This window comes from Malurus melanocephalus, unplaced genomic scaffold, assembly GCF_030028575.1.
Source record: "Malurus melanocephalus ecotype Western Australia unplaced genomic scaffold, MMel_1.1 scaffold_28, whole genome shotgun sequence".
NCBI lineage: Eukaryota > Metazoa > Chordata > Aves > Passeriformes > Maluridae > Malurus > Malurus melanocephalus.
The window spans coordinates 1,914,707-1,925,590 of record NW_026623260.1 but is presented as its reverse complement, the minus strand read 5'-3'; the positions used below and the strand labels follow the sequence as shown (position 1 = coordinate 1,925,590).

General features: G+C 59.1%; 1 protein-coding gene across 2 annotated transcripts; it reads left to right on the top strand.

Annotated features, from left to right (window-relative positions):
• Nucleotides 1–3,295: 3,295 nt before the first annotated feature.
• On the top strand, nucleotides 3,296–10,651 carry PLK3 (polo like kinase 3). Of its 2 annotated transcripts, none has more exons than XM_057390603.1 (15): nucleotides 3,296–3,549; nucleotides 4,338–4,445; nucleotides 4,532–4,648; nucleotides 5,071–5,200; nucleotides 5,288–5,375; nucleotides 5,927–6,022; nucleotides 6,712–6,907; nucleotides 7,260–7,386; nucleotides 7,783–7,892; nucleotides 7,972–8,089; nucleotides 8,173–8,277; nucleotides 8,457–8,619; nucleotides 8,731–8,860; nucleotides 9,081–9,191; nucleotides 9,619–10,651. In XM_057390603.1, exons 1-15 carry the CDS (start codon nucleotides 3,391–3,393, stop codon nucleotides 9,811–9,813), a joined length of 1,953 nt encoding a protein of 650 aa, XP_057246586.1. In that variant the 5' UTR covers nucleotides 3,296–3,390; the 3' UTR covers nucleotides 9,814–10,651. The 2 variants fall into 2 exon arrangements, with proteins under 2 accessions (XP_057246586.1, XP_057246587.1); XM_057390604.1 differs by having other exon boundaries at nucleotides 3,297–3,549; nucleotides 8,194–8,277.
• Nucleotides 10,652–10,884: the final 233 nt, after the last annotated feature.

The following is a 10,884-nucleotide window of genomic DNA, read 5'->3' as shown; positions in this document are numbered from 1 at the left end:
GCCCAGTCCCCTCGCAGGGGTCCCGCCAGCAATGGACCCACCAGCCGCACGGTGCAGTGGTACCCCCAAATTACGCTTGACCCAGTTCCCCTGCAGGCAATCAACCCGGTATTCACCCTTCTTGTGCCCCTCCACCATAAACCACAGCACCCATCCCTTCATCATCCTGCCCCTCTTCATCCCCAGAAACTGTTCCTTCCCAACTTCTCCCTCTCCACCGCCTCTGCCCGCCCCCCACAAGCCGTGTGTCCCTCCAGCCCCCTCCGTACTCCATCATCGGCCCCCCCAGCTCATGGAGAGGGGCTGGGCTGGGCTCTGCAGAGCTCCTCTCTCTCCTGGGATGGGGAGAGGGCTCTGTCCGGCTGGGTGCAATTGACAGCTCCAGTGGAGAAAGGATGCAGAGTGGACATTCTTGGCGGATGGGGGCCAAAAGGGCCAGCTTCACGCTCCATCACCGGACCCCTTATGAATTCCTTCCATCCGACACAAATCCCAGACTGGTAAGGAGGAGCAGAGGCAGACATGAGCCCTACATCCCATAGAAAGCAGTGCTGGAGAGGGGAGCTCTGTTTCCACCCCCTGAACATGTGCTCACTGCAGGGTGAATTGGGTAAACTGAGGCACAAAGAGTGGTACCAACAGCTCTTTGTTTCTGTACTGGTGAAGGTGGGTAAGATGTGATCTGGGCCRAGCATGTGCGGTGCCTTGTGGAACCTGCCAGTTCCTGGGCTTGTCTGTGGTTCTTCCTTCCCCAGCTCACCCAGGGACCCACCACCCTCTCCATCCTCCTCCTCCGTGGCAGCAGGCCCGTGTTTGGCAGAGCTGTGCTGAGGGATGGAAAAACCCCACTACTGAGGGGGTCAGGGCTGTCACCCTAATCTTTGGGTGCTTGCCTGCACCCCGATGCTTGGCTGGTGTTGCTCTTGCTGCCCAGGCACTGCACACAGGGCACACAGCAATGCCATGCAGCCCTGGCAAGGCAGCCCTGGTGCAGAGGCGAGCTGGCAGCTGGGTTCAGCTCCACTGCTCCTGATGTTGCTGAGCATCACKGAATGCTGCGAGGGTGGGGGACCAGGCCAGGGCTGAGTATCACAGGGTACAGTGATCCCACAGTCTTTCTGGGCTCCTGTGATATTTTACCACACACAGGGGAGAAAGGTTTCCCAGCATCTAGATGGAATTTCCCTTGATGCAACTTGCACTGGGTGCCTGCCCTTGTTTCGCCGTACACCTCCCCAAAGAGCCTGCCTCCCTTTTCCTGTAACTCCACCTAAATAGCTGCAGGCAGCCAGCAGTTCACCCCAGAGCCTTCCCCTGCCCCAGGCCCAACAGGCTGATGATCTTGAACCACAGTTTCTCCAACACCCCAGATTAGTGATGGGAAAACCCATAACTGAGATGCTCTGCACGCCAGGGGACCCCAGCTGCAGGTGGTGGGGGGCTGTTCCCAGGCTCCATCACCCTTGGAGAGGAGGTGCCTCAGCCTCAGCAGGACATGGGCTRTGGGGTCCACCCATGCCCCTTTCCCAAGAACTCACCCAGGGGAGCAGGAGCAGACACGGCAGCTCTCAGTCCTCGCAGGTCCCCACTGTGCATCTGTAGGGGATCCAGGGACAGCCCCTGTCTGTCACATCATCCCCAGACAGATCCCCCGGGGCCTTCCTGCACTCCTGGGTGCCTCCACCCCTGCACTGCATTCAGACGCTGACTCAGCTCCGGCAGCCCCGAGCTGGGGCCCCATCGGAAAACCTGTGATGCCACCAGCGCCCCAGGGAGCGCGGGGCCGTGATGGAAACAGGCAGCTTCCCCMGAGGGCAGCAGCATCCCAGCCTGCTCCTGGGCCATGTTTGCTGACGGGCAGTGAGTTTGCGTGTGCTTCCCCTACAAAAGCTGGAAACCCAACGGAAAAACCAGACAGATTCGTGTTGTTTCCTCTCTCTCTTCAGGCAGGTTTTCTCAGTATTTCTGCAGAAAAATAGGGAGTTAATTTGTTCCCAGTACCCCGGGGTGAAAGAGGATGTGCTGGGAAGAACGGGGCTGTTTGCCAGAGATGCTCGTGCAAAGCCCTCGGCATATTCAGGAGCACAGTGAGCATCACTGGCAAGAGCCCTGAGCTACAGCAGGGGGAAACTGGAACAAGGCACAGAACAAGGAGTGGTCACACAGCCACCTTGTGTGTGGTGTGAGCAAGGGAAGGGCAGCGGGATCTGCTTTTGAGGGGCTCTTGCAACACTGCTGCTTTAGCCTCTTGGGAGCTGTGGGTTTGCAGCCACCTCTGCCAGCTCCCACGTGGGCCCGTGGGCAGGGAGAGATGCCAAGCATCCTTCCATGACCCGTTTCGGGTGACAGAGGCGTGTTCTCCTCACGGCCATTAGAGAGCAGCACCGCTATGGCGCCGTGCCTGGCCATCACTGCGCCCTCAGCACAGCCAGGCCAYCCCAGGAAGGGGTGCCTGGGGACCGAGGGGCAAGGATGGTGGTCCCCAGCGGGACGGTCTGGACTGGCAACTGTGGGCAGCTGCAGGGGACTGACATTTCAGGGCTGCTTCAGGGGCATTGGGACACAGGGCTGGGCTGGAGCTAAGCATGGCCTAGGGGCATCTACCCAGAAACAGCCTGGCCAGAGAGCTCTCCTGCATCTTCTGCTGCTCCCTGCGTGCCCAGCGCCCCACCTGGGGTGGGCTGTGACCCCTTTTGCCTGGGCCCTGACAGGGTGAAAGGGTCTTGGGGAGCATCTGCCAGCATCCAGATTTGCCGCAAGGGAGAGCAGGTAGGAAGGGAACACAAGGAACACGTGGGCTTTGAAATCCTTCCATGGGCCACAGCCTTTCCATGGGAAGGATGTGTGAGGTCCCCAGACGGTCGTGTGACACGCACTGTTGACACCTGTAAGGTGAAACACCCTTGTGTGTTGTGTGTGTATTTACAGATGTTCATGGGGAGGGGGCTCTGTGTGACCTGGGAGACAGGGGAGGGAGCTGAGGAGGGCGCTCTGCATGCTTGTGGGGTCTCGGTGTGACTGCAGGGAACCCGTGACTCAAAGGGAGGTTGTCTGTGGGCGGGGGGGTGCATCTATCGCGGGGGTGTCACTGTGCGGAGGAGGCAGCGGGACCCTGCCTGGACTTCACCACCAGTGTCACGACCGGCAGGGGCGTGTCACCGCATTCCTAAAACCCCGGGACTCCGCCCCCTTCCCGCGCGGCGGCCCCTTTAAGGGCGGGGMGGGGCCGCCMGGGGGCGGGGCTACCCRGGTGACGTCACCGCGGCCCCCSATAAAGGCGGCGGGATTCCCGGGGCGGCAGCGGCGGCGGGGCCACGTGCGCGGGGCGCGGCGGAGCCCCAGCCCAGGGAGCCCCAGCCCGGGGAGCGTCCTCGTCCTGCCGCGCCCGCCATGGAGTCCGCCGGCCTCTTCCCCCCGTTCCCCGCCGCCTCCCTCCCCGCGCGGCCCGCGCCCGCCCCGGCGCCCCCGCCCCGCGCGGCCGAGACCACCCGCATCATCACCGACCCGATCTCCGGCCGCTCCTACTGCAAGGGCCGCCTGCTGGGAAAGGTACCGGGAATGGGGGAAGGTACCGGGAATGCGGGAAGGGGGCTGGGCCGCCGCGGAGGGCGCTGGCTGCGTCGGGGTGAGCCGGGGAGGGGCGGGGGCTGCGCGCCTGCTCGACCCCGCGGCCCGGGGATGGATGCAGCCCCTCGGCTGCCGCCCGCCGCCCCCACTCTCCCCGCCTCTCCCGGCGGGCCCGCAGCAGCGCTGGAAGCAGTGAATCACCGGGGCTGGCTGCGTGCCTCGGCGGCTATCGGARCCTCATCGGTTTCGGGGCGCCCCGCGGGGTGTGCGTGGGCCGGTGGGTGCCCCGGTTCCCAGAGGTGCCGGCCCGCGCCGCTCTGCCGCACGCAACTTCTCCTCCGGCTGACAGCAGCGTGTGTAGGAGGAGGGTGCCGGTTCCCAGCCCGGCCCGAGCGGGCTCGGCGGCTGAGTGTGCAGATTGGAGGGTGACATCACGGCAGGAAAAACCTGTCTCCATGGGGCTGCCTTTCGATGGCCTCCGGTCTCCGGGCTTCCTGCCCTGCGCAGGACTTTCCAGGTTGATCTATCATGTGGAAAGATGCAAAGTCCGGCCATAGTGGGAGGAAAAATGCCCTGGAGGTTTTACAAGAAATGGGTAAAGAAAATGCCTGGTTGATAGCATCATAGTTCAGATCTTAGTGGGCGATGCAGCAGGAGGGAGTTCGTGACGCTCACCGGGCTGTGCTGCCAGGGAAGGGAGGAGGAGGCTGGTAAGCAGGCAGGGGTAGGAGCTATCTCTCACCCATCCGTAACCACCTCTTCCCTTGCAGGGTGGGTTCGCACGATGCTATGAAATGACAGATCTCTCCAGCAACAAAACCTATGCCGTGAAGGTCATTCCTCACAGCCGGGTGGCCAAACCCCACCAGCGGGAGAAGGTGGGTGCCGTGGGGCTGGTGGGGTGCTGGGCTRGTGGGGGGCAGCAGGGGCCCTGTGCTCACCTGGCACTGCCGCTCTCTTTCAGATCACCAATGAGATCGAGCTACATCGGGACTTGCACCATAAGCACATTGTCAAGTTTTCCCACTACTTTGAGGACTCAGAGAGCATTTACATCTTCCTGGAGCACTGCAGTAGAAAGGTCAGTGCTGCTGTGGCCTCCTTGTCAAAGGATCTCCTAAACAGCCATAGCTGGTTGGAGCAGGCCTTACCGAGGTGTTTTGTCAGCACTCCCCTTCTCCTGAGCTGTCAGCTCGGTCACACCCTCTGAGCTCACCATAAGCTGTGTGGTTTTGCACAGCACTGGGCACTCCTTCAGCTGCCCGTCTCTTGGGCAGCCTCTCACGGTGGGGCCATTATAAATCCAGTTGTTCCCCTGGCTCTGCGGAGCAGCCTCAGCCTCGTGTGGGGAGTCTGCTGAAGTCATGGCTGTGAAAGAAGGATTATTTGTGAATGTGCAGCTTCTGGAAGAACTGGCTTTGACCCTGTCTACCCCTTGCCTAGTCAGCACGGTTGCCTGTTTTCCCTGCCTGCGATCACAGGCTGCCATCTCTTCCTTTGCAGTCCTTGGCCCACATCTGGAAAGCCCGCCATACTCTGCTGGAGCCCGAAGTGCGCTATTACCTCAAACAGATCATCTCAGGCTTGAAATACCTTCACCTCAAGGGCATCCTGCACAGAGACCTCAAGCTTGGTGAGTGCTGTGSTTGGTGCATGGTGTTGTGTGGGGARCAAGCTSTCCCYGGGGTATTTGTGGTGAYGCATCGCCCTTGACTTGCAGGCAACTTCTTCATCAATGAAAACATGGAGCTGAAAGTGGGGGACTTTGGGTTGGCTGCTTGCCAGGATGTTTCTGACCAGAAGAAAAAGTAAGCTTGAGATTTTCCTATTCCAGAATCCTCTGGGGTTCTGCTCTTCTTCCTCCTGTGGCTTCCCAGGAGAGTGGAGAGGTGAAGGGTCCCTCCTGGTCTTGGAAGAGGAAGCCTTAGGGCCCCTTCCTGGGGTGAGGGGGCAATTTCTGCTCCAGCTGCAGGCAAGGCAAGGGGGCTGGGGGCTTTGTGGCTCCTCCAGGAGTGAGCTTGCAGCCGTCAGGGAGAACAATGTGTTCACTATTGCTATTGTGCCTGCCTGGCTGCCGTGCCGGCTGCACAGGCTGGGACACAAAGGCTCTGTTCCTCCTCAGCTCTGGGACAGGCTCTTCCCAACAGCTCTCCAAGAGCAGCTGCTCCTGATCCCTGTGAGCTGGAGAGGAGGGAGTTTGTATGGGACTCCTCACAGATGGAGGGGGGCTTTGGGGCACRAAGAGCAAAATGGAGTGGGGAGGACAAAGCTGTAAGCTAAATCCCAGGGCCTGGTGCCTGGAGGAGAGGCTGTTTGAAGGGATGCTGAGCATGCACTGATCTGATGCTCTGCCCCACAGGACAATATGTGGGACCCCCAACTACCTGGCACCAGAAGTGTTGCTGAGGCAGGGCCATGGGCCGGAGTCGGACGTGTGGTCTCTGGGCTGTGTCATGTAAGTCTGTGCTGCTGTGTGGGGAGGGGTCCAGATACCCTGCCTGGGTTGGGGGCAGCTGCTCTGTGGGCAGCCCGATGAGGAGGTTTTCTTGTGCTTGTGCCTCATGGCTCTGCAGTGGTTGCTGAGAGGCAGGAGGAGGGGAGTGAGTGGCTGCATCCTGCCCAGCCCACTTTGGAGCAGGTGTTGCCTGTGGCCATCCTGGGATGCTGTGTGGGGTCTGCGAGAGCAGGACCTGCAGGGAGTGGGTGTGCTCGTGCGGCACTCAGCTCTGCTTCAAAGCARGCTTGACCGCACTGTGAACCTGATAAACAACGGAAAATCTCTGTGGCTGCCGCGCTGTTTGCTCAGGGAGCAGTCGCTGTTTCGGCACATCCAGCCCCTTGCCTGGCCGCTGCCTGCAAGTTTCCTGCTCCTTTTTCCACCCTGGTGGCCACACGGGTGGCAGTAGTGGTAACAGCGGGTGGCCTTTGCCTGCCAGCTCTTTGTCCTTCCTCAAAGCTCCTTGCCTGTTGCTCTAAACAGTTGCTAGGAGGAAGCGTGGCCGGATGTGATCGTGGCTGTCCGGGCTGGAAGTGGTGTTCTCAGCCAGGTGTGGCCGGCCAAATGCCAATAACTTCCTTGCTTTAAATGCTGCTGAGTCACAAACCTAGTGGAGATCTGACAGTGGCATGCTTGTTCCCTCCCAGGTACACCTTGCTGTGTGGGAATCCTCCCTTCGAGACCTCTGACCTCAAGGAGACCTACAGGTGTATCAAGCAGGTGGAATACACCCTCCCGGTCTTCCTYTCCCTGCCTGCCAAGCACCTCATCGCCGGAATCCTCAGACGCAACCCCCAGGACCGCCTCACCCTYGATGAGATTTTGGACCATGAGTTCTTCAAGGTGAATAGGTGGGGGCTGGGTTAAGGGACCTTTGTCCAGGTGGGATGAGTTTTTTGGAGCTGTACAGGGGTGCTGTCCTTGTCCTGTCCTAAACTCAGTCCTTCAAAGGGAGCAGCCGCTGTCCTGTCCAAATGCCAGCCAGAGGAACTGAGGGATCTGGTGTGCTTCTGCTGCCTTGTTACTATAGCAAGGGTTGTTTCCTGTGCTGATGCCAGTCGTGGTTCCGAGGCTTGACGGAAACACAAGCTGGCTGTCAGGAGGGATGTGAATGACTGCGGTCAGCCCAGGGCAGCTGCTCTGCCTGGGGCATGTGGCCTATGGAAACCAAACCTCTCTCTTGACCTCTCTGCAGGGCTACACGCCTGAGAAGCTCCCTCCCAGCAGCTGCGTGATGGCTCCAGAACTGAGTCCCCCCAATCCTGCAAAGACTCTGTTTGCTAAAGTTACCAAGACACTCTTTGGGAAGAAGAAACCCAAGGGTGAGTTTGTGGCTTGCCAGGGAGCCTCTGGGTGACCCTTCCTTCAGGGAGAAGTGGATCCTCTCTCCTGGAGAGATCTCCTGATGGGTCTCTGTGGACCCCCTGCCTGGGGACAGCACAAGCTGGGTGTGCCCCTGCCTTTCTTGTGCTGGTGGCCTGGCCATGGGTGTGTGCCTAGAGAGCGGATGCAGTGCTGCAACCCATGGGGCAGTTCCTCCTGGAAGCCCTGTGTTGCATGAGAACTGGGAAGTGAAAGTGGGAGGCAGCTGTCTGACACCCTCCTTGCTTCCATGGGCATGGGAGCAGAAAAGGGAGAGCTGAGCTACTGGGAGGAGTGGCCTGGATGTCCCCATCCCCTGTGCTCAGCAGTGTGCTCATCTCTTGCTCTCTCCTCAGCCAAGAAGGGCTCTTCAGAGGACAGGGATGACATCTCCAAGTTGGTTACTGGGCTGGTAAAGACTTCAATCTGTCGGCAGATGAGCTATAAAACTGTGGAAGGGAATGAGGTGAGAACATCTCTGAGGCCATGCACGCCCTTCTTTGGGTGAGCGGGCAGGGTGGTGATGAAGCCACATCTCTCTGCAGGCCACTCCTGTATCGTGCCGCAGTGCCAGCTCCAGCCCTGTGGAGACTGTGGTGGAGGAGACTTCTCACAAATCTGCATCCCCCTCCATCCGGGGAACGATGGCCAGCAGCTGTGAAGGTGAGCAATATCTGCCCCGGCCACCTGAGCCTGCCCCAAGCTTCCTGTCGTTCCTGGGCTGATAGCGGGGCCGGCTGACTCAGCCTGTCATCTTGTCCCCGCAGCCTTTGAAGATTGCGTCACTGCCTCTGCCATCATCGAGTCAGCTGTCCGGCTCCTGCGGACCTGCCTCTCCTCCATGCCACCAGGTAAACTGGTTGGACTGCTCTGGGATGGGATTGGGTGCTGTACATCCCCTTCCCCATGGGATTAAGGCATATTTGGGGTACACACAGCACCCTAAATGGTGCTAGAGCCTGCTGTAAGGATCTGCTCCCTCATGGGGTGGTGAGATGGACAGGGCTCATCTCCTCTCTTCTCCCAACAGCGGAGARAAACCCTGCTTCCCTGGCCCGCCATGAGCACTTTGTCTGGGTGAGCAAGTGGGTGGATTATTCCAACAAGTATGGCTTTGGCTATCAGCTCTCCAACCGCAGCATTGGGGTCCTCTTCAACAACGGCACGCACATGACGCTTTCCCCCAACCACAGGTGAGTGGTAGGAATGGGGCTGGTCTCTGAGAAAGTCCCTTGGGTGGGAAAGGGCAAGGGAAGTCTGTGCCAGGGTGGACCTCCCCAAAACTCATGCTGTGCTCCCTGCAGGACTGTACATTACAATCCGACCAACAGCAAACACCTGGTGTTCTCCGTGGCTGCCATCCCTGAGCAGCTGCARGGACAGATGAGTGTCTTGCGCTACTTTGCGTCCTACATGGAGCAGCATCTCATGAAGGTGAGTGTTGGGCCCCAGGCTGGACATGGGATCATGGTTTGACCACCCCACTTGGGCTGGCTGTACTCCCTGCTTGCAGACTGTGGTTGGGTGGACATTCAGCAGTGTGCCCTGGGAGTGGGGACCCCAYTGAAGGGGTACCCAGGTTTGGTGTGGTGTGTGCTGCTGGCAGCGCTCCCTTGTATGAGACCAGTGGCTTATGCAGACGCTTCTTTCAAAGGGAGGTGACCTGCCCAGCATCGATGACCTTGGGCAGCCAGCCCTGCTCCTCCTGCAGTGGGTAAAGACTGACCAAGCCTTGCTCATGCTCTTCAGCAATGGCACCCTCCAGGTATGTGTGGGGCACCGTGGAGATGCCCAGACCCTTGTGAGAAGGAGGCCAGATGGGGGTCTCTTGGCCTGAGCTGGGTCTTGTCTGCCACAGCCCAAATGCAAAATCCAGCTGTGAAAACAGCTGTGGGTGCAGGATGCTGCTCCAGTGCCTGGAGCTGCTGCTTCCATSTTCCCCAGCCCATGGGGGGACATGACACTTCAGGGGGATGCTTCTCTCTGGCCCCRAGGGCTGGCACATTCCTGCCATGGGGCATGGAGCAGCAGGGGTGCTAGGGCTGGTGCATTCCTGCTGTGGGGCATGGAGCAGGGATGCTCCTGGGCAGGTTGGGGAGGAGGAACGGGTTGAGGCAGGAAGTGTGGCTCCATCCTGGCTCCCAGCATGCTGTGGGAAGCATGGGTTAAACCAAGCCCAACTTGTCTCCTAGGTGAATTTCTACAATGACCACACCAAGGTGATCATTAGCAAGCCTGATCACTCCTGCCTTGTCACCTACATCAACCGGGAGCGCAACTCCTACACTTACAAGCTGTGCAGCATCCAGGAGCTGGGCTGCTCTCCTGAGCTCCACCACCGCCTCAGATACATCCTCAAGCTTCTCCAGGAATGGGCTGAGGCCTAGTGTGGGACTTTAGGGAACCCTCTCTGGACATAGAGGTTTCCCCCTGCCCTCCCGTGGGATGGGAGGTATGATGTGGTGCTGGCTACCCTCCTGGGCACTCTATATTCCAGTGCTCAGCTGGACTCTGGACTAAGACACGTGGATGTGGTTACAGCAGCRGGTCTGGATATCCTTGCTGCTCACTGGCTCTGGGCAATCGCTGTCTTCCCACTGGCAGCTCCTGCTCTGGTGGTGCTGGTCTTGATGAATGGACTGGGGTGTTACAGGGAGGTGGTGGTGAGTGAGTGTCCTGCAGCCATGTGGCTGTGCCATGTTTGGGGCTGGCAACTGCCTGTGCTGTGGGCTCACGTTGCCCTGTCCAAGTTGATGCATCAGTTGCACAGACCCTCTGCATGGCCTGGAGACAGCTGCCACAGCCTTSACCTCAAACTTTGGGTGCTGTGGGATAGGAAAAAACCTTTCCAGGGGTGGGCAGGGGTGAAGGGTGCTGCCTGCCCTGCCAGTGGCTCTGGGCTGGTCTGTGCCACTCCACAACTGCTATACTAAAGAGGGGGCTGTGCTGGGCCCAGCTGTGCCCTGTCTCTTCCCAAATTGTGAATTGTCTGGTACAACTTGAGGTTTGATAAAGGGTGGGGGATGGGATCTGAGGACTTGCCTGGAGAAGCCCTCATTTTGTTGGGACCCAGGGTTATTTCTTATTTCAAGGCAGTCTCTGCCATGTGGGACTATTTATGTATCTTATTTATATGGAATTATTTATTTTTCCTGTTGGTCTGTCCATGTGCAGTTCCCCTCTCCCTGAGTCACCTCAATAAAAACTCATTTGTGTTAGGGCAAACTGTGTCTGCCTTGTCTGAAGCTGGAGGCACAAGAGGGCTTCAGCATCATCCCTGCTCCAGAACTGCTCCTGCCTGCCAGGGATGACGCTTCTTGCCACTGACTGTTGCTGGGGGACAAGGTCCGGGAGGCAGGATSAGTGTGAGGAGCTGATGGCCTATCTGCTGCTTTCAGGGGACTGGCACAAAAGGCAGAGTTAGCTCTTGCTGATGCTGATAGAGCCCTGGAGCTGCC